The sequence below is a fragment of the Halteromyces radiatus genome (assembly GCF_025201355.1).
Source record: "Halteromyces radiatus strain CBS 162.75 chromosome Unknown BX664scaffold_8, whole genome shotgun sequence".
In the NCBI taxonomy this organism is placed as follows: domain Eukaryota; kingdom Fungi; phylum Mucoromycota; class Mucoromycetes; order Mucorales; family Cunninghamellaceae; genus Halteromyces; species Halteromyces radiatus.
The window spans coordinates 361,792-387,610 of NW_026251694.1; the positions used below are offsets into that span (position 1 = coordinate 361,792).

Consider the following 25,819-nt stretch of genomic DNA (forward strand, 5'->3'; position numbering starts at 1 on the left):
AGGAAAGGGGTCTATCATCCATCAACAAGACTCCGCTGATGTAAAGCCTGTGTATACTTCAAAATTAATAAGAATGTATCTTTTTTTTTTTTTTTTTTTTTACTTGTAGGGATATTATCAATACCCCTTCACCAACCCTTGTTCAATATCCTTTTTTTTTTTTTTTTTTATCCATCATCCATGTAAGATCTACCTATACACCCCATACACATATATATATACATATAATCAAAGCCTAGTCTAGTAGAATCATAAAAAGCACCCATGAACAACCATATTTTTTTTTATTTGTAGGGAGTAAAGGGAGAAAAGTAAATACAACAAGATACATATAGTAATAATAATAATAGTAATAGTAATAATAATAATGATAATACTAATAACGATGATAATAATAAATGGGTAAAAGAGAAAAGAAATAAAAAGGGAAGGAATAAACTAACAAAAAAAATTCTTTTTTTTTTTTTTCAAAAATAATCCATTTCCATTTGTAAAGGTGCGAATTGAGTTGTTGTATTTGAATAATCCATCATCATATCTTGACTTGAGGAAGAGGAGACGGTTGATCCACCACTGATACTACCTTCACTACCATTATTCTTGTTCTTACTGTTGTTGTTGTAATGGTGGTAATCCGAATTGTTAAATCCATCTTTTGGTACACTAAAAATGCTCCATCCGCAGTAATCCGAATCTTCTGGGTCATCTATCAGTTCCTCCAGACATGTAGGATCAGGTTCTTGATGATCGCCATACTGCAGCTGAGCCCAAGTCACGATTTCATGTCGATGGAAAAATGCCAGCATATCCTTTTCCAGTCGACTTTCTTCAAATGAACGGTAAGTTGGCGTTGTGCGATACATATGGAATAACTTTACAAGTGCTGCTTGACTTTGTGCCACAAGCATGGGTGATCTTGGTCCATCTTCTTGAGTAATATTTGCCTATAATTATAAAAGGGTAAAATATATATACAATAAATACTTTTTTTTTTTTTTTTTTTTTTTTTTTTTTTTTTTTTTTTTTTTACCTTGAATACTTGAATGATACTCATATAATGAAATAAATAAGGTCGAAAGAAGCAATCAAAATGTTCATTGGAACGGAACCAACAAGCAAATAGAGATAACATGGCAAAAGCAGCTTGAGAAGTACGTCGGATGGCTTTGGGTTTGGGAAGATGAGGTCGGTACAAGTTCATCCATGAGAGACAATAATCCAACAAGACACAGAAAAAGGTACGACGAGCCCAAAGGGAAGCAGATTGAATGGAAGAAGAAGACATACGGTGACAACGACTGGATTCAGGTAAACTTTTGTAAAAGGAGCGAAGGGATTTGGCGTTATGGACATGGCGACGAATATGAATGATACTGATGGCAAAGCGAGTTTGGTCGGTTTCATTGGGATCAAAATTAGAAAGTACACAAGGGACTTCAATCTTGATATCTTCACTACGGATCGTTGAAGGTTGGGCAAAGAAGTGAGGTACCATCGAGTCAAAAAACCATACTGTCCAAAATACCCGTTTGGCTTGTTCACGTTCAAAGGGAGAGGTACAATGGACATAACCTTCTTGTCGATGAAGATCCAAGGCAAAACACATCCGAATGGCCACACCAAGATGGATGAAGGCACGACGTACACGACCCAAGTCCAAATCATATGCAATCAATAGTGTTCGTTGGTGAATATTGGAGAGATTGGATTGATCATAGAGACCAAGTTGAGTTCGTGAGTGATCATAAAATCGTTCGCCCAATGTACGAAAATCTTGAAGATGGACAAGATAAGGATGGTATATACAAGCGTGAGGTGCAATATGGCAAAAGATGGAGGAAAGGACAACAGGTTTCAATTCCCCTTGTTGATAATGTCGTTCGAATCTGGCAGGATTGACCAAGATAGGGAACCCACATTGATGATGTTGATGGATCAATCGACTCATGACATCTTTTTCCAATAGATGATCGGTGTTGTTGGAAGTTGAAGTAGAAGAGGCCATGGATGAGGAAGACGAGGATGGAAATGAGGAAGTTGATGCTGGTGATGCTGGTGTTGGTGATGAAGAAGATGCTGATGACGGTGATGAGTATGCTGGTGCTGTTGATGCTGCTAATGTTGTTGATGCTGATGTTGATGACTCATTAGTGTTTGAGAAGGAAGATGAATGTGATGAAATTCGACCCAATCTTTCAAAGGCGGAAAAAGAGGGTAGATCGCTTGCAAATAGAGGAATGTTTGGAGAAGTAGGAGTGGTAAATAAAGGAGGACCTTGAAAGTGATATGTCATCTGAAGAGCTCGGCGAACAGCATCACGTAAATCTTCATAGCTTGTAATATTGGTATGAATAGAAGTAAGACCATTGTTTGTAGTGATATGCCAACCAGTTCCGCTAGCCCAATCAACAATAGTAGGATGTTGATTATAAAGAACGACAGGTGGTGCTGTTGATGATGTTTGTTCATCTAAAGGAACAGAAAGTGATAAATCCGATGATGATATTTTATCCTTCATAAAGCTATCTGGTGAAAGCGGTAATGAATAAGTTGAGTTTGTTGCAATGCAGTTGGTTGTCGTAGCATGATGATTCAATTGTTGCTGTAGTTGTTGTTGTTGTTGTATTTGAGGTATTGTTTCTTTATAATCATCTTCCATTCGTGTAAGTATTTCATACATCCTTTTGACAGTTGCTTGCATATCATCCATTTTTTGTCGCATAGAAACATTATCTAATCTTAATGCATGATTGCTGTAGATACAATCATACTTTCCGTCACATTGTCCGCAAGTTGGTTTCCCCCTATCACAACGGACTCTGCGTTCCCGGCATCTATTTTATCAAAGAATACACTGGATTAGTTTTTTTATCAACACTTACCATTCATATTTTTTTTTATACAACTTACCTATCACAAGCATAACCAATTTGTTGTCTTTTTCGTTTTGGAGGTGATGGATTATCCTGTTGTTGTTGTTGTTGTTGTTGTTGTTGTTGTTGTTGAGATTGTTGCTGATTAGTAGTATGGGCGGAAGTAGAAGCTGTAACTGGTTGTTGAACGGAGAAAGTGGATTGAGATGAAGAAGAAAAGTGTTGAATAGGTCTGGCGGAAGGATATTGTATATAGACAAAAGGCCGAACTTGCTGGGACGATTGATCCACTTCCATCAAAAATAATCGGGGAAACGGTTGTAAAAAGGTAATAAAATAAGGCCTGGTGAGAGAATAAGGGAAAAAAGGGAAGAGGAAAGAAGTGCGAAAATGGTAAAAAACTGACAAAAAAATATTATAACAGCGCAAGAAAAGAATTTGGGGGGAGGGGGGAGGAAAATGTAACAAATACACACAAACACATATCTATTGCTTTACTGCGTCACACATACTTTTACACACTACTTGTACATCAATATACATCATACATATACAACAATATATATATATATATTATATCCATCCATATATTTCTATCATTTTTCAAAATTTTTAATAACTTTATTCTAATATATATATATATATATATATGCTATGAATGTGATATAATATTTTTTAAATAATAAGGTATTATTATCTAAACTAAAAAAGAAGACAATGAGGGACACCGATTCTATGCAACTGTTTGTCGTTCCAGTGGTGTAACAGTAGTGGATCTTCCCCTTCTAGCATATTTTAGTAAAGCAATCATTCCAGCAGGTGTCATTCCTTCCACTCGTTTCGCAGCACCCTATATTATGATTCATACGAAAGGAAAAGAAAAGAAAAAAAAAATGAGTCAAAATAACTATGATAATAAAATAAGGGAAAAAAATCTTACCAACGTTTCAGGTTTCACAATAGCAAGCTTATTCCGAATCTCGTTAGATAATTGATTCAAACTACGTATATAAAAAAAAAATGAATCAATGGAAGAAAAATAAACTTTATAAATATTTTACCTGTTGTAATCTAAATCAATGTCCAATAATAAGTTTTCATCCCTTTTTAATGCTTCGACTTCAGCTTGTTGACGTTTTAAAAAAGGTTTATATCGTCCTTCAATCATTATTCGTTCTGTCAAAGAGGGTTCCAAGTCTTTCAAGGATGGTAATACCTGAGTAAAATCTGCCAATGTAATACCTGCCCATGACAATAAATCGATACCACTTTTTCAAATATTTTAAACATTTGTAATAAGAACAACATCATCATATTAGTATACCGCTTGAAGCTCAGTTCTTTCTTGTATACCTTCTTAATGAACCATGATCATTCCTTGTTTTTGTCGCATTATTAGGCTTGATTCCAAAGGTAGCCCATTTATTTGCTGTCATCTTGGTTTCTTCTAATAGATTCATTGTATTCATCAATTTTGTTTCCGTTTCTATAAATTGAGACCATCTATCTTTTCCAATGGCACCTGCTTCATAACCTAAAAGAGTAGAATCAATCGAGTTTAAAGTTTCACATATAGTACATAATCAAAATCTTACCTTTTCTTGTTAATCGCATATCTGCATTGTCTGCACGTAATAATAATCGATATTCTGATCTTGCAGTAAAGACACGGTAAGGCTCTTTTACACCTTTGGTAATCAAATCATCAATTAGAACACCAATATATGCATCTGATCTATCTAGTATAAATGGTGGTCGACCCAATGATCGTAATCCAGCATTGATGCCTGCCATAATCCCTTGTGCTGCTGCTTCTTCATATCCTGTTGTACCATTGATTTGTCCTGCCATGAATAAACCTTCAATACGTTTGGTTTCCAAAGTAGATCGTAATTCCCGTGGATCAACATGATCATATTCAACACCGTAAGCTATAAAATTTTTTTTTTAAAAAAAAAATATGAATATTTCAATCAATCAATCATTATATTTTTCTTTTTTCATTTCCCTTACCTGGTCGAACCATATCCACCTTTTCTAAACCAGGAATCATTCGTAAAAAGTTGATTTGAATATCTTCAGGCATGGTATTTGAAATTCCATTCGGATAAACCAGATGACTGTCCAAACCTACGGAAATTGACAGAAATCGTCAATCAGAAAAAAAAAATTCTTTCTTTTATTTTATATATATATATTATATATACCTTCAGGTTCCAACCAGATATTATGACTTGACTTGTGACGGAATCGTTTGATTTTGCTTTCTAATGATGGGCAATACCTATAAACAAAGGTATTTAAATATGGAGTATTCTTTACCTTTATTTTCTCTTTCTTTATTTTTTTTTTCTTCTTTTCTTACCTTGGTCCTTGCACCGTTTCTCGTATATGAATACTCTGATCAAAATGTTTTTCTATATAATCATGTACAGCCGGATTGGTTCTAGTTTGATGGCATAAAACTTGTTGATCCTAATATATAAAAATGATGATGAGTCAATACATGTATCATATCTTCCTTACATTTTGTACTTACTGCGTATGGTACTGTTTTATGTAAATATGAAAATGGTGACGGAGGATGATCTCCTTTTTCTACAATAAGACCTTCATAATTGATTGTTCGACCATCCAATCTTGCCGGTGTTCCTATAATAAACAAAAGTAAGTCCGTATAGACCAATAATCCTCTTTTTTTTTTCCCTTTATTTTATATACCTGTTTTCAATCTTGACAGTTGAAAACCAGCCTTGTGTAATGATTTTGAAAGACCAATTGATGGATTTTCGTTAATACGTCCTGCAGGCCAAACTTTCAGTCCCAAATGGATTTCCCCACCCAAAAAGGTTCCAGTTGTGATCACTACATTAGGAGTTCGCACTACCTGACCATTTTCTAATCCAAATTTTGATATGTCTGTTTAGTATGTGAATGCGATATCGTTATCTATAGATATATTACCTAATCGTACACCTCGTACCGTTTGTTGTCCTTTCGTAGAATGAGTATTATTGTTTTCCAAAACCAAGTCGGCTACACTACCAGATTTTATGGTCAAATTCGGATAATCTTTCAAATAGGCTTGCAAATGTTGTTTGTATAAGGCCCGATCAATTTGTGCTCTTGGTCCCTAATTTATCATCATTGTCATCATCATCATAAATAGATAATATATATAGACCATTGATTAATTTCCCATTTTCATAGTGTCGATCTATTTCATTTTCTCTGAAAATTATCCTTAGATAAATGATATCAACTTACATAAACAGCAGGTCCTTTTGATCGATTTAACACTTTGAATTGAATACCAGAAAGATCTATTGAAGAGTTAAGATGAATTCAAGAGATTAGTACATAAATAAATAAAGACAATAATAACAGTTTACCAGAGATCCTTCCACAAACACCGTCAAGAGCATCGACTTCTCGAACAAGTACACCTTTACCAACACCACCAAATGAAGGATTGCAGGACATTTCACCTAGAAAGTAATAATAAATTGAATCAGAAAAATATATATATATATATATATATATAAATCAAAAGACCCTCATTTTTTTTTTTTTTTTTTTTTTTTTTTACCAATGGTATCTGGATTCTGTGTGATCAATAAGGTTCTTGCACCTACTCGAGCAGCAGCAGTACAAGCTTCAGTACCAGCATGACCACCACCTATAACAACAACATCGTAATCGGGAGTAATAGTGGAATAAGAACGTAGATATTGTTTCCTTGTACGTAATAACCAGGGGCGACAATGGCGATGCATCTATCAAAATAATAATAATAATAATAAAGAAGAGAAAGAGAAAAAAAAAATAGAGTGCGGCTTGACATGAGCACTCGATTTTTCAAATGGCGCTCTTTAATTTTTTAAAAAGGCAAAGAGTTCAACTCCCTTGTTTCTTCCTTTTTTTTTTTTATTTATTGAAAGGTCTTTATTCTTTTTTTTTTATTATTTATCTTCTCTTATATTATATATATATTATTATTATCAAACATGATAACTACTAATTCGATATCACCTTTAGTTGATGCACTTTATAGTCATGTACAAGCAACACTTCATTTGACTCAAGTAGTTTTGACTTTGGAATGGACTGTATTTTCACGCTTGACCTTTAGTATACTAGGGTTGGCATTTATCTATCTTTTATATTTGATATTCAGTCTCCGGAATGCTCGACAACCTCTAGTTGTTTGGGAAAAACTTGGAAAACCTATTATCAAACCTCTACGATCCAGGGTATTTAGTTTTTTATTAGGTCAAAATGATCCATATGCTAAATCTATTGGTAAGATAAAAAAATTTATATGAAAAAAAAAAAATGATTTGATTCTTTATTATATATTAGAACTTCGCGTTCAGTCATTGTCACGTGGGTTTTGTACAGCTATCATGCGGGTAAGTGACCCAAAAAAGATATATAACAACAAAAAAAAAATCTCATTTTTGCTTCTTTTTTTAGGACCATCATAAAAACCGAAATCCATTCAAAAGGTAACACATATTATTATTATTATTTTAGTTTGATAGTTACTAATATATATATATATTAATAGTATTCATGCTACTGCTTTAGCTACATTTGCAGAAACTGTAGGTGGATTAGCATTAATGACGAATTTGAAAACAAAAGATCGTGCGATTTTAATATCAATGAATATCAAGGTAATAAGAGAAAAGCATATGTTTTTATCATGTTCTCACTTTATCCTGTTTTTTCTTGTTATTGTTGGATTACAAAAAAAAGTATGAAAAGAAAGCTCGTGGATTATTAACAGCAACATCAGAATATAGTTTACCAAAAGATCTTAATGGCAAGAATGAAATTCATACTGAAGTTATAGTAAAAGATAGAACATTAGATACAGTAGCATTAGCAGAATTCGTTTGGATGGTAGAATTAGTATAGATTTGTTTTGTGTATTTGTGTGAAACAATAAAATTTGAAAGAAGGATGATGATTTCTCACCCAATATTGAATATAAACAAAATGTGTGACAATAACAAATTTCCCTTTTTAATGTTTAGATTTTGATGAACAAAAGAGGATGATGAAAGGGGTTGATTAAGGTTTCCCACCCAGTGCCAACAAAAAGTGGCTACTAAGAGGCATTTTGCGCAACAACTTGCTTTTTAATATTTTCATCCCCGTTTCCCCTTATTTTTTTTTTTTTTTTTTTTTACTCCTTGTTTTTCTTTCCTTTTTCTTTCTTTTTTTGTTTTTTTTTTATTGTCATTTCTTATTATATACCACTTTTATATATAAAAATATATCAACTTTATTATATACATAACCTTTTTTTTTTATACTCAATTATTTCATGACAGATAACCATTTGTATCAACTTGCTCAAGTCATTTCCGATTTATCACCAAGATCATCACCGACTCTTCCACCATTAGAGCAACGACATGATCAACGTATTCTACCTTTAAGAAAGGTAATTATAAATATATCGTTTTTTTTTTTAACTAATTCCTATATTTTTTTTTTTTTTTTGGTAGAATGCTTGTGCTGTTTGTGCTATATGTTTTACTTGTTCAAAGGTAGAAAAAAGAATATTATATATATTTTCTTCATCTTTTAGTTACCATGAACTAACTATTTTTTTATTTTTATTTTTATTTCTTTAAACTGAAATAGAATTACGCTATCGACTGTATTTGTGAAGAAGTACAACCTCGTCGTGGAAAGAACTTACCAGAAGGTGGATTGGATTCTAGAGCTAAAAAACTCAACCCAACTGATAAAGATGATTATGATTTTACTATGAAATGGCTTCAAGAAAATGCACACGCTATCTATCGAGATAATACTAATAAGGTCGTGGGTCTATCCAATCAAACAGAAGTAGGACTTTGCAAGGCACATAGTTCAACGTTGTACAGGGCCAAGAAAAGGCGGGAAAGGGACAATTATACATCATCACCTCCTTCACCACCGGATTATATTGATACACCAATGGATTTAACAGCACCAAGTAGTAGTAGTAATAATAGTAGTAGTACCACAACTCCAACATCAACTATATCGCAACCTGGAAGAAAAATCGAAATAGGTGGTGGATTAGCAGCAAAAGTCAAAGAATTATCACAACAACAACAACGATTATCACCTCAACAATTACCATCACCTTTACCTTCAGATTTTATGATGGGTCCATCTACTTCATATAAAAGGAAACGAACTAACAACAATACTGCATCAAAAATGTCATCACCACCATTAGCATCCATCAAACCACCACATTCTAGTGCCTCAACTCCATTATATGGAACTGGTCCCTTACTTCAACAACATCCAACTTCGATATCTTCACCACCATCTTCTTATTTAGTACCTCAATTACCCCCTCTTCAACAACAGCAACAACAACATGTACAGCAACAACAATCATCAAATACGTCCTCTTTGAATTCTTTATCTTATTCTTTACAACAACAACTTCATCTTTCTAGTGGCACGTCATCTAAATATCACTTTCATCATCATCATCATCATCATCAACCATCTCCTCCTCCAACATCTTCTTTTAATTTACGTCATCATCAACTACAATTGGAACAACAACAACATCATCATCATCATCATAGTAACAACAATGCAAATCCATCATCTACATCATCATCATTAGCATTACAACTTTCATCTCATTTTCCACCTTCACCACAGCAACAACAACAACAAAGTTCACCTACTTCCCCATTACCACCTATGCATCCACCACCTATTCAAATTGAAACAGTGTCATTGAAAAGTATGCCGTCAGACGAACCTTGTATCTATTTTATTCGAAATCTGGCCATCACTGATACCTTCACTTTCCGTCATTTATTGGATGAAACCGATATTACTAGTTCTCCTCCTCCACCTGGCAAACGAATCATCATTGCTGATCCAACAAGTGAACGTATATTTCCTCTTAGCCAAGCTATTCGAAGTGTTTTACCTCATCCTATATCTTCTCATATGGAATTCTGCCTTGGTTTGACCGACAAAACTTCTGTTGATTGGAACTCTCATACATGATTTCTTTTTTCTACTTTTCTACCTGATCTTTTTTTTATTTCTTTTTAGTCTAATTATATATATATATATATATTCTTTCATATTTTTCTCTTCTTTTTATATTGATGTCTTTGTCTTTCTTTCCTTTTTTTTTATTTTTTTTTATTAATTCATTACTTTTATTATTATTATTATTATTATTATTTTGCTCCCTTTTTCCCTCTCTTCATATGTTGTACACCCCTCACCTATTTGAAATAAAATTAAAAAAAGTTTACAAATAACAATAGATCATGCAAAAGATTGTATTTTTTCTATTTGACTATTTTCTATCAATGAACAGGTTACACACACAGAACAAACTCGTACACACCATAATTTCTTGGCGGGTTGAGAAAATCATAAATGAAAAGACTAAAGCTGAGGTTTTTTTTTTTTTTTTTTTTTTCATTCTTGCCTTTTTTTTTCTTTTTTTTTTTTTTCTTGAAAATCTAAAAGAAACTAAATGACAAATACTATTTATGAATATCAATCAGGTCAAAGGAAAAGATTGGAAATATTTTATAATGATTTTTATAATAAGGATAAAACACGACGATTGATGAAAACATTGATACAGCAAAGTCAACGATGGTGGTCATATGGGATGGTGGCCATAGTAGCTCATGCAGTTGCAGGACATGGACTTTGGACTTATTGTTCTTCTCTTATGGAACGCTATACACCAACATTAGTGATCAATCATAACACTAGAATGACAACAACGCAAGCTCTTGTAATGGAATTAACTTTATGGAGTGCGGGATGGACAATGGCTTGGTATGCTTGGTTATCACATAGGTACGTCACGCAGGTGAAACAAAGAACAACACGATGCATTGATGAGATAGAACGCGTATTTGATCAACCGAAAAGTAATGTATGGGTGATGATTGACAATGACAAGAAGATATCGTCCATTGGGAAAGGTCGTATATTAGGTGTGGCTATACTTCGATGTAAAGAAATCAACAATCATTTGGAAGAAGGACAAATCCAAGTAAACGCTTTAGGATCACGAATCGAGCTGGCTTTGGTTCAAAATGCAATTCAATTTGCCCGACAACAAGATATCAAGGTCATTACTCAAGCTCAACGGAAAAACAGGCTAGATGGTTTTATCTGAAATAGTTTATTGTTGTTTTGTTACTTTTTTTTTTTATTACTATTCTTTGATTACATAGTATTTGTTTATAGAATATTGTGTATTCCCCATACTTGGTATCTTTCTTATTCCTTAGTTTTTTTTTTTTTTTTTTTTTTTTTTTGTTTATGTACAGGTTACTCTTTTATTTTTTACCTCTTTTCTCTCTCTCTCTTCTTTTTTTTTTTTTAACAAATTCCCTTTATATATATAAATATATACGAATATATCATCGTTAAGACTCTTATAGTTTGATTTAGTGTATATTTTTCTTTTGTCACTCAAATGGTCGTTGTTGTGACAAAGTCAAAGTTGTCATTGTCAACGTATCAAGATAATCATCATCAACATTTGCTTCATTTATTCTCACCAACATGTTTGACAGGTGATTTACATTATGTTGATAAAACTTACTATGATTCCGATAATGATCATGTCTTATTGACCCAAACTTCGAGTCGAAAATCTTTGGATGTTTCTCAACAATCTCTTAATTCTGCTTTATTCAATCGTGCCATCAGTTTACTGGCTTCCATGTCTCGGCTTGATTTGTAAAAATTGAAAATGTGCTTTTTATAAAAAGTTCATTAACCGACCTTTTCTTTTTTTTTTTTTTTTTTTTCCTTTCTTTTTTTTTTTTTTTTTCTTTTTCCTTTCTTTTTTTTTTTTTTTTTTTTTTTTTTTTTTTTTTTTTTTTTAGGAAGAACCACAATCTTCATCTCCTTCCCAATCAAATCAATCAATTTTCTCATTTGACTTCTCTCGATTTGTCACACAACCATTTAACAACCTTACCTACAACTTTGAACCAATTAATCCATCTTCGTCATCTCAATCTAGCGTATAATCACTTTACTCATGTACCTTCCGCGTTATTCCATCTCGGCAAACTCACCACGTTGAATATCTCCCATAATACATTACTCAACAATATCTCATCCTTGCTCAGCAATGCAGTAAGGTTGACAACTTTGGATGTTTCTTACACAGATATTGAATCTCTACCTGCGGAATTGGCCTGTCTTCTTACCATTCGTATCGATCATTGTCCTCGTCTAATCTCTCATAATTCCAACTTTCTTCATGTACTCCACCACGATCCTCCTAGTTTATTAGAACTGTGTTCAAGACAATTGATGACACAACCAACTTATCACACAGCATTGACGATTTATCTACAACGACAAACACAACAACATGAACAGCATAATACTTTTGTTTTGACTTCAAACGGAAACACCATTTTTGCAAATTGGAAATCAATCATCAAAAGGAAATTCAATCGTACTACATTGCCCCTGACAACTAAAAGACAAATATTACATTCATCATCAACCTCAACATCATCATCATCATCATCATCATCAATTTCTCCAACAACAATAAGATCGTTTAATAAGGATATATCAGCTATATTGAATCTACCAAGTCATCTCTGGGATTATATGATGAGAGCTCATCCGTGTTCATTTTGTGGAAAACCTTATGTACAAGATTATGTGACGCGATACCGGATTATTCAACGCTTAGATGAAACTCTTTTACCAGTTCATTATCACCTATGTTGTGCCCATTGGTCGAATGAATCAGATCGTCTATTATCACTATTCTCTAGTGTAGTATCGTCTTCATTGTAGTATAGTTTTTTTTTTCTGGTATCATCTTACATTAGTATTGTCCTTTTTTTTAAAAAAAAAAAAATAATAAATAAATAAAATCATCTTTTTTTTTTTTGGAATAATGTTGTATCTGGAAAAAAAAGGGAATAAACATTGACTATTATATTGAATGATGACCATTTGTACCTTAAACTTTTATGGTGTTTATTATTATTATTTTTTCCCTTTAGACCTAGTGACCTTTTCAGGAAGCAACAAAAAAAAAAAAAAAAAAGACTCTTTATCACACAAACAAAATATATGTTTGCTATGATGGCACATGACAAATAAAAATAGAAAAGGTATCATCAGTTACTTTTTGTTTCTCTTTCAATCGTTAGAAAAAAAAAAAAGGAGACAGACTTAGGATGATTACAATGATGGATGCTACAACTGAAATATAAAAATCATCATGATATTAAACAATCGATAAATAATGTATACAAACAAAAAAAAAAAAAAAAAAGTTAAGCCTGCTGACTTTATTTTCCAAAAATAGAACAATAGTTTGTTTGAATCTCAACAATGATATAACAAGTTAATCGTCCATGAATAATGTTGAATGAAAAAAAAATAATATATAAAAAAAAAAAAAAAAAAATTATTTTCATTTATACCTCCGTTTTTTACCTTCCTTCCTATTTTTTATTTCACTTATTCCTTTCGTATTCATTTTCTTTTTCATATTATATTTTTTTAACCTTAATTTCAAATAGTATAAATACCCCTTCTTTTCCTTTTTTTTTTGATAGTTAGTTAATCATCAATATATTTTTTTTAAATAAATCTTTTCTTTTCATCCCTACTTGATTGTATTGTGGATTATCTATTTTGATTGGCTCACTTTGTTCTATATTTAAAGTCAGAACAATTTTACTCTACTTTTACTTTCCAAATTTGGAACAAGACTTTATTTTTCTTTACTTTACTTTTCTTTTTTATTTTATCTCTTTTCCTATACGTGTGCTTGCGTAATCAAGTACTGGTGCTCACTAAACAACTTATTCTCTTTCGATCATCCGTTTTACTTTTTCAATTTTGAACCTATAAACCAAAAAATCACCTAACAATAATAATCCCCTTCACTTTAAAGCCATCCTTTATCAACATGATATAAACCAACAACATAAAAAAAAAATAAACATAAAAAAAACGATATTAATTAAAAATATATGCCCACAGAGAGATTCGAACTCTCAGCCTTCGCTTTACGAGAGCGACGCTCTGCCGTTGGAGCTATATGGGCCAATCGAAAACAAAAATTTGATAACTTCATTATAAAGTCAATTTTAAAATTCGCGGCTCTGATTGGCTGAAATTAGCCGGGTTTATGTTCCGTCGTTTTATTATTGGTCCAACATAGCCGTGGTGGAGTTTGGCTTCAAAGGGGTTTCTTCCAAATTTCTTTTTAAACTTTTCTTTTTTTACTTTTCTTTCTCTTTTCTATATACATTACATTTTGCTTGCATCATTATTCCTTTTTTTACTTAGTTTAGTTTATCTCATGGACAACATTTCATCCCTCATTCCTTCTACTTTTTACATTATACCAACAATTGTCAGAATGTTCTCCCTTTTTTTTTTTTCTTTTTTTTTTTTTTACGGAATAAACAATACTTATTATCCTCTTTTATTTTGGCTAAAAACGATTCATCTTGTTTTTTATAATACATCAGTTCATTTATCTCTTTCAACTCTGTTTACTGCTTTTTCTTTTTCTTCTATCTATTTAATATAAAGTATATGCTCTCCTGTCTGTCACAGATGATATGTGATCAATTAATGAATGGTTGTGGATGTGATGATATGTAAAGTATGGATGTGTATGTGACGGATGATAGTGATACGTGACATTGAGCGACATTCAAAATTCCAAAAAAAAAAAAAAAAAAACATTTATATTTATTTATTAAAAGAAGATTCACAACATTAAACTACGATGACATAATAAAAGAAACCAATACAATAGGTATGATTAATAATGATAATAATGAACGTAAGGAGGAGGAAGTAAGAGATGTCGCACTTGAGCCTGGTAAAAGTTTTCGGGACATGATATCTGTTGTAGAAAAGGAAATTAAGAAAGAGAGAAAGGTCAATGATCTAATTTTTATAGTATTTATATATATATATGTATATATATTACCTTTTACATCGCATGGAGTTTTACTAGATTCACAAGGAGGTCCAAAGATATCATTTGAAGAGTTGAAAAAGAATGTCAAATTGGCCACATCCAGTACGATATTTTGACCTTCTTCTGGGAGACCACTAAAATTTGGATTTCCATCACTCCAATGATTCACAATGATTCGACCAGGTACCGAAGGAACATTGGTATTTATTGTTGCTGATAAGTTTCCATCCACAAAATAATCCACTAATCCAGGTAACCAATCAAATCGATATTCATGGAAATCCTAAATTTATTTATTAAAAAAAAAAAAAAAAAAAAAAAAAAAAAAAAAAAAAGAGAATGAGTATATATATTATTTATAGGGAAAAAATAATTCACTTACTAAGGTAGGATCAGATTGTAGATTTTTTCGTTGATGAGTGAGATTGGAAGCAGAACCATCTTGATTATATATTTGAGGATGAACAACAAAAAAAGCTTGTCTTGGGTCAGTATATCGTCCAAGGATTTCCACATCAATTTCTGCACTATTACTTTCAAAGTAATAAAAAGAAGATACAGTTCCAGGAGCGACAGGAGGTTTCATAGATGCTCTAAAAGTACCATATAATATATCGTTGCGTTGAGTACCAAAAGCAGCAGAAGTCAATATATCATGATCAATTTCTACTGTGAGTTGAACAGAATAAGGAGTGAGTCTGATATTATCTGGTGAGAAGACGCGTAAATAGTCGTGAGGTAATCCAGAAAGGTTTCTCCGTACAGTATAATCCATCACCATATAATTTTTATCATGTTGTAACCCTAAAGGATGAACAATTTGTTTGTTGTTGTTGTTGAGTGATTGTTGATAATCAGAATGCCAAATGTTTGACCATATGTTTCCGTTTTCATCCTTAAAACCACAATCACAAGTAGTGGAGGATTCCAAAGTGTTCACCAATATAATGAAGTTACTTATTATTAAAGTAATAATAAGATATAATACCATGGTTCATATGTATATATAAAACTAATAAAAAGAAAATAAACAAACAAACAATATATATAATAATAATAATATATAAAAAAAAAATGTGAGTAAAAAAAAAAAAATATGAGACAAAGTGAAAACCTACTCGGTTTGTTTCGTTATGTTTCTTTTTCATATTTGACATTATAGTCATGTTGATTATTATTATCGAAAAAAGAAAAAGAGAAAAGAAAAGGGTGAAAAGGGAAATACCGGAGTTTTTTTATTTTATTTAGCATTTTGGCTTAACATTGATAAAGTCATACGGCTTGGGCGCAGTTTGTACAACTTGAGAACATCAAAACTATTAGATATTTAGTCTCATGTGAATTGAATAAGTAACAGAGTGACGATCTTTTTTTTTTATTTTTTTGAAACCTATGGGTCTGGAAGGTTTTTCTCTCCTATTTTTAAAACTTTCTATTGTTTGTTATTTTTTTTTTCTCTCACCGACAATAATAATAATAATAATCAAAAAAGGGTCTCGAGAACAGATCATTATTAAGGAGAGAGAGAGAAATGTAAAAAGGATTGGATAGATGATCCATTGTTTTTTTTTTTATAATCAATAGAATAATATATATAAAAGTCTAGAAAAAAAAAAAAAAAGATGTGCAGCACTTTTTATTGGGAGAGAGAGTCTGGACCCATAAAAATAAAAAAAAAAAAAAAAAGATCGCTTAAGGTTTAGACCTTGTTGTGGATAAGCTGTGTTTCAATCAGTAGCCTATAAAAATAAATGGGTTAGAAAAGGAGTAAGCCTTTTGTGGTCTGGATTTTTTTTTTTCTTTCTTTCTTTCTTTCTCTTCTTTCTTCCTCTTTTTTTTTATTTATTTTTTTTTTTATTTTATTTTTGTTTTTTGTTTGTTTGTACAAAAGAAATGTCATGTCGACAAAAAACATTAGTATTATCATCTTTACCTTTAGAAGTTTTATTGAAAATAGCTGATTATCTTCATTTCGCTGACCTCTGGTACCTTGCAACTGCCTCACGATCATGCCGTAAATTAGCTCATCACATTATATGGCACAAGTATGGAATTGACCTCTATAAACCACGACTTAATGCATTCAACCATTTAGTACATGCTGCTGTTGCCTATGTATGTCGACATGGTCATTTATCATCATCATCATCATCAACCTCTTCAACATTATCATCATCATCATCAGTATCATCATTACCATCACCTTCACCATCACCTCCATTATCATCATCAAAATCACCATTGTTTCCATCATCATCATCATCATCATCAACAGATTTTACCAATCATCTTGTACTTCAAAGTGTTGCCAATCGTCTTGCTGTTGAAATATACGATCGATCTCCATTACGTGATTGGGAACCTTGTTTGGATTTTTTGGTCGACAAAACTCTTGGCATATTACTCGATCATGTTTTATTGGATACATGTTTAGATACTATTCCCGATATTAATATTTCAGGTACCACCGACATTACTCTGCTAACATCCGCCATACCACAAATCAAACAATGTCCTTATTCTCCAACACGTATGGGTAAATTGATTACTGATTTTTTGACAACCTTGTATCCTACTCTGATGGCATTGTTTGATGATCATGCAGCATCCATTCATCATCGACTTCTTATTAATCATCTCAATCGACATTTAGACGCCTTGACCCATCGATATCATTATCATCACAAACGACGACTGGATTGTAAACATAAAAAGGCATGGCATCTGATGAATCGATCTGTTCGACACAGTGTACTTGTTCTTGTTCGATTTATTGGTACCCTTGTACAGACTGATTTATTGACAGCCAATGATTTACGTGTTCTTACTCATCAACGAATTGTGGCGTTATTCCTTGTACAGCAATGTCATCAGCAAGATGAAAACTCAAATAAATTAAGGTCCATGATGGCTTCTCTCTCTAGGCGTGGATGGATGGATGAAATTCAATTTCAAATGACTATTCTCTTGGATCTCGTTCGTGCTATTATTGGTCGACAATCAGCTCGTTGGGATGCTGATTTGGAATTAGATATTTTTGCCTCAATGCTTAAGAATGCTGTTACTGATTTTATGTCTTGTCAATCCTCTACTTCTCATCCTTTTTCTTGTATCACCACTTCCAACAACAACACTACCACGACCACTACTGCTACTACTACTACGTCTTCAACACCCTCAACATCTGCTGCTACTTCCGCTTGATCTTTTTGTTATTTTATAATGTTATTATTATAGTATATAGAACCCTCTTTTTTTTCACCTAGTGTATTTATGTATATTCTTCTTTTCTTTTTTTTTTTTCCCTCATTTGTACATTATCAATATTTTTTATTTTAAAACTCATTTGTTATGTTATTTCTTTTTTTACAGCTGGTCTCGAACAATAAAAAAAAAATTATCATCTATCTTCAATGTGTATCAATGTTTGGAATAGATCTTTCCCTTTTTTAGTATGGCTTAGTTGAACCCTAACCGATACTGTTGAGAAAAAAAGGTTAGAACCCATACGTCTCTACTTTCCTTAATCGGTATAGGTACTTCCCAAAAGTCGTCATCTTGAGCGAAGAGGTAGAGAGAGAGAGAGAGAAAAAAAAAAAAAAAGAATTAGAAACTGTCACTACATCCCTTTTGGAGTGAGTCAATGAAAAAAAAAAAAAAAGGAAAGAAAGAACAAAATCAAACAATGACATGTTCCACCATTGGAGAATTTCTAATGTTTCATTGAATAATTGTTTCTTTATTTGAGCATCAATAAAATAATAATAATAACAATAAGAGATCTTCTTTTTTTTTTTTATTTGTAAATAAAATAATAATAAAAATCATCATCATCTACATGAAGATAAAAATCTATGACTAATCTATCACAATCTTCCAATCATCTAACATCCATCACCACAAATCAACCAGTACCACTAGAATATGATCATCACCCATTATCCCGTCCACCAAGCTACAAGTTAGATACACAGATTGACCTTGATGCTTTGGAAACCCAATTGATATCCTATCTTCAAACTCAAAAGAAAGTTCCATTTTGGCGACGTCAATTTTATGGAACAGCTTTGGTGTTTTGGTTGGTATGTTTTGTTCTTGTTGGTATCATATCCTTATTCATTCCACATGCTCCACCACTTGTCATGTTACTATGGCTTCCATTGGTCTTGTACTTTGTCATACTACTTCTCCTTCATATTATCTATAAACAAAGTAGGTTAAAGTTAGAATACGTTCAATATCAGTTAGCTGGTATTCGTCAATATCGTCATCGTGCAATAACACAAGTCAGAGAATATCCAAATGATCTTTATTTTCTACATTATATTTCAATCCAACATACCCATCCAATCACTACTCTTTTACCACCTCCTCCAACTTATCAAAAAGCAATTATTCAGGAGTGAATTGTTAACAAAGAATAATAATAATAATAAAAAAGAAAAAAAGAGCAAAAAGGAAAAACGCGGCATTTTAATTTTTTTTTTTTATATACATCTTTTTTTTTGATTTTTTGATTTTTTTTGGTTCTTTTCTTTCTTTCTCCATCTTTTTTGTATCATATCTATATAGACATCACTTGCTTAAATTGTATGTTCCAATCTCGCAAAGAAACAACATACAATCATCAGACATATAGTCGACTACAGCAACAAGATGATGGTGAAGACGAATTGGACTATGAAGACTGGAGTGATCTTGCTCAACATCCCAATAGTATTCTACTTAGTAACACCAGTAACTTCAACAGTGATGGCAATGCTACGATAGTATTACCTCAACCTCATAGTCGTAGTAGTATGTTACCCTCTTCAATGATACCCCAACATCAAGCACAAGGTCCTTCTCTTTCTCATCCTTCCAACACAAACTCGTCTTCCTTTTTACCGAACGATAGTTTGGCGAAATTGCCCCAGGCGACCCGTGATTATTTCCACAATAAATGGTTACCAACAAAAGCAAGCAAAGCAACTTTAGCCAATATGCCTCCTGTCATCCTATCTGATATTCAACAAGGAAATATCCCTTCTCATACTGATCCTACTTTACGTGAATTGGATGTTCGTGGTTGGACTATTGTTCATCGTCGTCGCTATCGTCTCAAGAAACCAAAGAAAAAGAAGAAATCAAGAAAGAATACCAATATTGGTTCTGCCATGCATGTATCTACTACTTCTGCTGGGGGTGATACCACTGATGATGACATCCATGATCCTTTTTTAGATTCTTCTCCATTACAACCGTCCAACCAATTATCTGCCTCCATATTTATCAAAACTGAATATGATTCTGGATCAACAATTCTGCATTCTGATGACAACAAGGTAAAACGGAAATAATGGATGATGCTTCTATTCAATATGAATCACTCACATTTTTCTTTTGTTATTTATTTATACAAAAAAAAAAAAAAAAAAAAAAAAAAAAAGAGGGAAGGTGAGCCTATACCAGTAAGCAAAGATCAATACTTACAAATCGTAGAATCTGTACAACTCGCTATCAATGATAATATTCAACCAACACGAATCAGTCAAGGATCGAGTGGATCTTATTTTTGTCGCGATCGAGACAATACAATTGTTGGTGTATTCAAACCAAAGAATGAAGAACCTTATGGACAACTAAATCCTAAATGGGCCAAATGGATTCATCGACATTTATTTCCTTGTTGTTTTGGTCGTAGTTGTTTGATTCCAAATTTAGGTTATATCTCTGAAGCGGCGGCATCTTTGGTTGATCAAGAACTTGGCACGTGTATTGTTCCTTCCACCAATTTGGATCATTTTACTTCACCCTCTTTCCATTACGATTATTTGGATCGTCGACGATACAGACTTTCTCCTCAACAACATCCTTTACCTCTCAAGATTGGCAGTTTCCAATGTTTCCTACATGGTTATCGTGATGCTAATGTATTCCTACGTGACAATCCTTGGCCTTTAGAAACGTCTTCTTCCTTATCTCTTGTTCGTTTTGGTGGTGTTGGCAATGCTGGTTCTGCCGTATGGAATAGTTGCTTGGGACAATCCGATGATGATGGTGTTACCAGCAATCGTGATGACGATAATAATGACGATGATAATCGTGGCAATCCTTTCAACAGTAAAAACGACAAAAATGGATATCAAAGAATTGCATCTAGTATGGAAAACAACAATCACCAACAAAAATCAACTATTGAGGACTATGTTGCTTTGAATATGGGCAGTGATGGTGGTGGTGGCAGCAGCAATAGCAGTGGTGATGAAAATGACTCGGATACTTTACGGAACCGGACTACGTTTTACGGAAACAAGATTCAAAAACCTACATTTCAATGGACTCCTCAATTACAGTCTCAATTCAAAAAAGAATTCGAACGATTAGTCATTTTGGATTACTTGATACGCAATACTGGTAAGTTGGACTGAATTTTTTTTTTTTTTTTTTTTTTTTTTTTTTTTAGACAAAGGAAATACATCATGTATACTCATGCATCAGTATTGACACTTTCTATTTGGATAGATCGTGGATTGGATAATTGGATGATTAGATACTGTGAAGGTGGTACAACTCGAGGTCATTTGAAAAATGCATCTTCCTCCAACAACAGCAGCAGCAATACCAGCATTATTATTGATCATCATCATGAAGAGCGAACAGGAAAAACATCATGCAAACATGGAAACACTGCAGCACATATCCACATTGCAGCTATTGACAATGGATTGGCTTTCCCTTTCAAACATCCGGATGAATGGCGTTCATATCCTTATGGCTGGCTTGCTCTTCCTTCAAGTTTGGTAGCTCGTCCATTTTCAAAAAGCACAAGGCGCAAATTCCTTCCTATTCTATCTGATCCTGTGTGGTGGCGTAATACAGTGGAACGTCTGCGGCAACTCTTTCAAGTGGATCCTGACTTTAACGAAAGAATGTTTCAGCGGCAAATGGCAGTATTCCGTGGTCAGGGGTACAATCTAGCACGTGCATTGAAAGACAGTCATGCGGGACCTTTGGACTTGGTAGCCATGGAACGCATTTTGGTGCAACAGGAAGAAGTATTCATTGAATATGATGAAAAAAGATTAGAGGAACGACTACCGTCTCGCCAAAAACAACACCATCCTTCTCAATCATCTGCACAATCACCACATGGATTATTATCGACACCATCACCTGAATTACCTGACTCTTCAAGTCGCAACATATCCTCTGTACCAATTACCACAACGATGAATGGATCAGCTATCACAGCAACAAAAACAACGATATCCTCATCCATGCCAAATCACCACCAAGACGATCTTTTGTTACAATCTCCCATTTCACTCTCACCATCATCCTCTCCTACTCAACAACAACAGAAAAAAACAAAGCATGGAACAAGAAGATTACGACCGAAACGATCTACATCATTCAACGCCTATGACGGATCATCTAGCAACTCGCCATCGATATTGTCACCATCCTCCTCAGCTACTCATCGCAGCAACAAAAAAAGTTTGCCTTGGAAGGACCGGGTACGGAAACGGTTATCATTGGACTTGGGTCGTGGACGTTTGACATTGCGACATATTGGAAGTGATGGAGAAATGATGGAAGATGATTACTTATCCATTGATTCCTTGGACGATCAACAAGAACCGGTTAGAAAACGTGTTTTATTTGTCATGGAGACTATCAAGTTGGTGAAAAGCAAGCTACCTTACTTTACTTGTTGCTAGTGGATTCCTACTTGGTATTTTCCCCCTCCTTTTTTTTTTTTTTGACATTGATATATACTTCTTTATTTTTTTTTTTTATCAATTTACCTATCGCATCTATCTACACTCATCTATATACATAGTTAGTCATTTCTCGCCTCCTACTTTTTATTTTCTATTTTTTTTTATTTTGATGTTTGTTTTTATTTTTAGAAAAATAAAATACTTTCCTCATGGAGCTTTTATTTATTTTAGAAACCAAAGACTTAAAATAAAAACTTGTTTGATATCTGAAATAATCACAAAATTGTGGCTGTTTAAAGTCATCCACGTCAATTTGGACAGTCTTACCAGGATGCATAAAGAAGTCTTTTTTTTCTTTCCGAAATATGTAATATATTGGTGATGGGTAATGGGCGATGGGCGATGGATGATGGGCGATTGATGATGGGCGATGGATGATGACTGAATATAAAAGTTTTGCTGAAATTTATCGACTATAGAAAAAAAAAAATCAATTTGCAAGGTTGGGGCGAAAAAAAGAAAAATAAAGAAAATAAAAATGTCAAACTGTTATCAGTGGACGGGCTTCAAAAATTAATCACGCCCTTTAAGTGCGGTTTGCTTTTTTTCATTTTTTTCTTTCTTTTTCTTTTCTCCATCCACTTTTTTTTTCCACATTGGGTGTCCTCTTTGTCTGTGTGATCTTGTCAAGGTAGATTTTATTGGATTTGGAGCGTTTTGAAAAAGGGATTTACAAAATACATGGGGAAACCCTTTCATTTTGGATGTAGGATTTAGTACAGGTAATGGCAAAAATATTTTATAATAGAATATGAATTACTTGGCCTGGTTTTGTTTTACTAGTAATGTGAACGAAAAACTGACTGGATGACAAGCTTCTTTTGGTTAGGAAGAGCAGCTTGTTGTTAGGATCTCGGTGGTGGACGAATGCTTCTGGTTGGTACTATAATAGATACAGTAGTGATAGTTTTAGTTAGTCAGTATGTGGATTTTTTTTTTTTTGAAATAAAAATTATATTGCTTTTTGTGATACACAACAATATACTCTCCATGGCTCTTTTTTTTCTTTTTGATGATGATCATCATTATTAACTGGATGAGAGATGACTGAATTGACTTTTTCATTCTTGGTTTACCTTATAAATTGTGGGGCAAGATGTATATTGCTATTAATACAGCTGAAAGAGAATGTCATCACGCATCTTCAGTCCAAATTTGATACAATGATGATAGGTTGCAAGTGAACTACGGAAATATAAAGAGGCAGGAAATTTGACTGATGATCATGATTCATAGCTTTGATTGTTGCAGTAATTGATTCAAACCCACTGGTCAATCGTGAAGATAACTCAGGTAAAGCTAACTGGATTTTTAACTTGAAGTGAAAGCTCGTTCATCATTCTGTTGTGCTTTTAGCACTTGATCTTCGAATTACTTATATAAAGTTGTGGAAAAAACACATCCTGACCAAAGATAATCGTCAGGATATATTTGCTTCAATAGTACAGAATCATAAAAGTACAAAAAAAAAAAAAAGATGAAGATAAGATTACAAAAAAAAAAAAATCATCATCCATCATCCATCATCCATCATCCATCATCCATCATCCATCATCCATCATCCATCCATCATCCATCATCCATCATCCATCATCCATCATCCATCATCCATCATCCATCATCCATCATCCATCATCCATCATCCATCATCCATCATCCATCATCCATCATCCATCATCCATCATCCATCATCCATCATCCATCATCCATCATCCATCATCCATCATCCATCATCCATCATCCATCATCCATCATCCATCATCCATCATCCATCATCCATCATCCATCATCCATCATCCATCATCCATCATCCATCATCCATCATCCATCATCCATTCTATTCATCATCCATCATCATCCATCATCGGTTGTCCATCATACTGTAAATCAAAAAAGAGAGATACCATATCTGCCATTCCTTTTGTTTTGGTAAATAGTTTATAATCCTGTTGATCGGACGTTGTACCCGATTTCTTGTCAATGTCGCTTCATTTTGATACTTCATCAATGTGTGGACATCATTGTCTTGTTGGATTTGTTGATCATCCACGATCACGTATATATGTATATGGAATAAAAAAAAAGAAAAAGAGATCGAAAGAAGGTAAAGAAATAAAAATAAAAAATAAAAAAAAAAACAAGACAAAAGAAAAGGAAAGATTTTTACTTTTTATTTTTATTTTTCAAATCATCAAGATGACATATGAAGTGGAAAAAGAAACATCGCCTATCCAAATGATACTAACTAATACAGTGTATTCACATAATCGAACCAGTCGTGCAGCCATCCAGTTGATTCTACGATCCAGTTGATCCTGTTGCGCCCACCCAGCTAATCCTTTTATCTGTCATTCACATCGCTGACCTTGCTTTACATCCATCCATCCAATTGAATCCTATAGTACAGCTATCCGGTTGCATTCTATTCAAAAACATGGTAAAATAAAAAAGAAATTAGTAGTAGAGAGATAGAAAGGTAAAGAGCAAAATGACAGAGAGGAAAGGATGGGAAGGGTGGAAGAAATAATGAAAAAAAAAGTGAATAGGAGGGATATGATCTAAAAAGAAGATGAAAATGAGCCAAAAAAAAAAAAAAAAAAAAAAAGAAAAAAAAAAAAAAAAAAAAAAAAAAACTATGGGCCAACCGAAGAATCTACCGAAGATAGTAATAAAAGAACTGCCAAAGAAATAATAGTGAGAGATCATATACCATAGCCATTCCACGGGAAAAAAAAAATAAGAAGACCTGTTCCAAAAAAGAGAAGAACAAGTACATAAAGTAAATCAATATCACCATTCCTTTTTTCAATATCACAATACCATTGTCAATACCACAATTCCTTTGTCCTTTTTCTATTTTACCTTTGGCAAATAGTCATCCAAAATTGCAAACTTTCCAAAGAAGTACCTAAATAACAATATGTCCATATAAACTGCTGTGAAAAAAAAGCAGAATAATAATAATAATAAAAGTCCAACCAGCACAGCGGCTCCCTCCCAAAAAAAAAAAAAAAAAAAAAAAGTGTTGACAATCGGAAAGAGAAAGGAGAAAAAGGAAAAAGAAAAAAGTTGGAATATATATTCTGTACTTTAATTTAAAATAAAATAGAAATGAAGAAGATGATGATATCTTTTATAATACAACTCCAACGATGTATAAATAACTGATGTTTTATTTC

The 25,819-nt window shown here is 33.0% G+C and overlaps 10 protein-coding genes and 1 non-coding gene across 11 annotated transcripts; 7 read left to right on the forward strand and 4 right to left on the reverse strand.

The window, feature by feature from the left end:
- Positions 1 to 355: 355 nt before the first annotated feature.
- Positions 356 to 2,973, reverse strand: BX664DRAFT_193677 (uncharacterized protein). Its single transcript, XM_051540083.1, has 3 exons — positions 2,911 to 2,973; positions 1,031 to 2,854; positions 356 to 944 (listed from the first exon to the last, which is right to left on the reverse strand). The coding sequence occupies exons 2-3, from the start codon at positions 2,720 to 2,722 to the stop codon at positions 468 to 470; spliced, it is 2,169 nt and encodes a 722-aa protein (XP_051396970.1). The 5' UTR covers positions 2,723 to 2,854; positions 2,911 to 2,973; the 3' UTR covers positions 356 to 467.
- A 549-nt stretch (positions 2,974 to 3,522) lies between these two features.
- BX664DRAFT_340367 (glucose inhibited division protein A-domain-containing protein) lies at positions 3,523 to 6,652 on the reverse strand (the record flags this gene model as incomplete). The annotated part of the gene is made up of 14 exons (XM_051546809.1): positions 3,523 to 3,723; positions 3,814 to 3,874; positions 3,935 to 4,141; positions 4,227 to 4,407; positions 4,469 to 4,804; positions 4,887 to 5,003; positions 5,081 to 5,157; positions 5,239 to 5,348; positions 5,413 to 5,525; positions 5,595 to 5,771; positions 5,838 to 6,006; positions 6,141 to 6,196; positions 6,266 to 6,361; positions 6,463 to 6,652. The coding sequence occupies 14 exons, from the start codon at positions 6,647 to 6,649 to the stop codon at positions 3,607 to 3,609; spliced, it is 2,004 nt and encodes a 667-aa protein (XP_051396971.1). The 3' UTR covers positions 3,523 to 3,606.
- A 141-nt stretch (positions 6,653 to 6,793) lies between these two features.
- Positions 6,794 to 7,877, forward strand: BX664DRAFT_340368 (uncharacterized protein). Its single transcript, XM_051546810.1, has 5 exons — positions 6,794 to 7,175; positions 7,236 to 7,285; positions 7,350 to 7,381; positions 7,444 to 7,552; positions 7,635 to 7,877. Exons 1-5 carry the CDS (start codon positions 6,881 to 6,883, stop codon positions 7,794 to 7,796), a joined length of 648 nt encoding a protein of 215 aa, XP_051396972.1. The 5' UTR covers positions 6,794 to 6,880; the 3' UTR covers positions 7,797 to 7,877.
- Positions 7,878 to 8,208: 331 nt separating this feature from the next.
- Positions 8,209 to 9,917, forward strand: BX664DRAFT_268955 (uncharacterized protein; the record flags this gene model as incomplete). The annotated part of the gene is made up of 4 exons (XM_051541028.1): positions 8,209 to 8,328; positions 8,532 to 8,868; positions 8,947 to 9,292; positions 9,578 to 9,917. 4 exons carry the CDS (start codon positions 8,209 to 8,211, stop codon positions 9,915 to 9,917), a joined length of 1,143 nt encoding a protein of 380 aa, XP_051396973.1.
- Positions 9,918 to 10,370: 453 nt separating this feature from the next.
- BX664DRAFT_340374 (uncharacterized protein) lies at positions 10,371 to 11,175 on the forward strand. Its single transcript, XM_051546811.1, has one exon. The coding sequence runs from the start codon at positions 10,402 to 10,404 to the stop codon at positions 11,059 to 11,061; it is 660 nt and encodes a 219-aa protein (XP_051396974.1). The 5' UTR covers positions 10,371 to 10,401; the 3' UTR covers positions 11,062 to 11,175.
- Positions 11,176 to 11,364: 189 nt separating this feature from the next.
- On the forward strand, positions 11,365 to 12,775 carry BX664DRAFT_388415 (uncharacterized protein; the record flags this gene model as incomplete). Its single annotated transcript, XM_051549472.1, has 2 exons — positions 11,365 to 11,630; positions 11,780 to 12,775. 2 exons carry the CDS (start codon positions 11,365 to 11,367, stop codon positions 12,714 to 12,716), a joined length of 1,203 nt encoding a protein of 400 aa, XP_051396975.1. The 3' UTR covers positions 12,717 to 12,775.
- A 1,135-nt stretch (positions 12,776 to 13,910) lies between these two features.
- On the reverse strand, positions 13,911 to 13,983 carry BX664DRAFT_t117. The gene has a single exon. It is a non-coding gene; the product is annotated as a tRNA-Thr (tRNA).
- A 688-nt stretch (positions 13,984 to 14,671) lies between these two features.
- Positions 14,672 to 15,649, reverse strand: BX664DRAFT_366793 (concanavalin A-like lectin/glucanase domain-containing protein; the record flags this gene model as incomplete). Its single annotated transcript, XM_051548540.1, has 3 exons — positions 14,672 to 14,796; positions 14,884 to 15,157; positions 15,257 to 15,649. The coding sequence occupies 3 exons, from the start codon at positions 15,647 to 15,649 to the stop codon at positions 14,672 to 14,674; spliced, it is 792 nt and encodes a 263-aa protein (XP_051396976.1).
- Positions 15,650 to 16,694: 1,045 nt separating this feature from the next.
- On the forward strand, positions 16,695 to 18,078 carry BX664DRAFT_361597 (uncharacterized protein; the record flags this gene model as incomplete). Its single annotated transcript, XM_051548249.1, has 1 exon — positions 16,695 to 18,078. The coding sequence occupies exon 1, from the start codon at positions 16,768 to 16,770 to the stop codon at positions 18,076 to 18,078; it is 1,311 nt and encodes a 436-aa protein (XP_051396977.1). The 5' UTR covers positions 16,695 to 16,767.
- A 548-nt stretch (positions 18,079 to 18,626) lies between these two features.
- On the forward strand, positions 18,627 to 19,300 carry BX664DRAFT_340379 (uncharacterized protein). Its single transcript, XM_051546812.1, has one exon. The coding sequence runs from the start codon at positions 18,729 to 18,731 to the stop codon at positions 19,278 to 19,280; it is 552 nt and encodes a 183-aa protein (XP_051396978.1). The 5' UTR covers positions 18,627 to 18,728; the 3' UTR covers positions 19,281 to 19,300.
- A 388-nt stretch (positions 19,301 to 19,688) lies between these two features.
- Positions 19,689 to 22,577, forward strand: BX664DRAFT_268194 (phosphatidylinositol 3 and 4-kinase-domain-containing protein; the record flags this gene model as incomplete). The annotated part of the gene is made up of 5 exons (XM_051540982.1): positions 19,689 to 20,116; positions 20,330 to 20,840; positions 21,057 to 21,270; positions 21,379 to 21,955; positions 22,241 to 22,577. 5 exons carry the CDS (start codon positions 19,689 to 19,691, stop codon positions 22,575 to 22,577), a joined length of 2,067 nt encoding a protein of 688 aa, XP_051396979.1.
- Between the last annotated feature and the right edge of the window lie 3,242 nt (positions 22,578 to 25,819).

Coding starts and splice junctions, on each gene's coding strand:
- BX664DRAFT_193677 (XM_051540083.1), bottom strand. CDS start 2,722: ATGCGACAAAAAATGGATGATATGCAAGCAACTGTCAAAAGGATGTAT. Junction 945..1,030: donor GTATCATTCAAGTATTCAAG/GTAAAAAAAAAA, acceptor TTATAATTATAG/GCAAATATTACTCAAGAAGA.
- BX664DRAFT_340368 (XM_051546810.1), top strand. CDS start 6,881: ATGATAACTACTAATTCGATATCACCTTTAGTTGATGCACTTTATAGT. Junction 7,286..7,349: donor TTTGTACAGCTATCATGCGG/GTAAGTGACCCA, acceptor TTCTTTTTTTAG/GACCATCATAAAAACCGAAA. Junction 7,553..7,634: donor TAATATCAATGAATATCAAG/GTAATAAGAGAA, acceptor TACAAAAAAAAG/TATGAAAAGAAAGCTCGTGG.
- BX664DRAFT_340374 (XM_051546811.1), top strand. CDS start 10,402: ATGACAAATACTATTTATGAATATCAATCAGGTCAAAGGAAAAGATTG.
- BX664DRAFT_340379 (XM_051546812.1), top strand. CDS start 18,729: ATGACTAATCTATCACAATCTTCCAATCATCTAACATCCATCACCACA.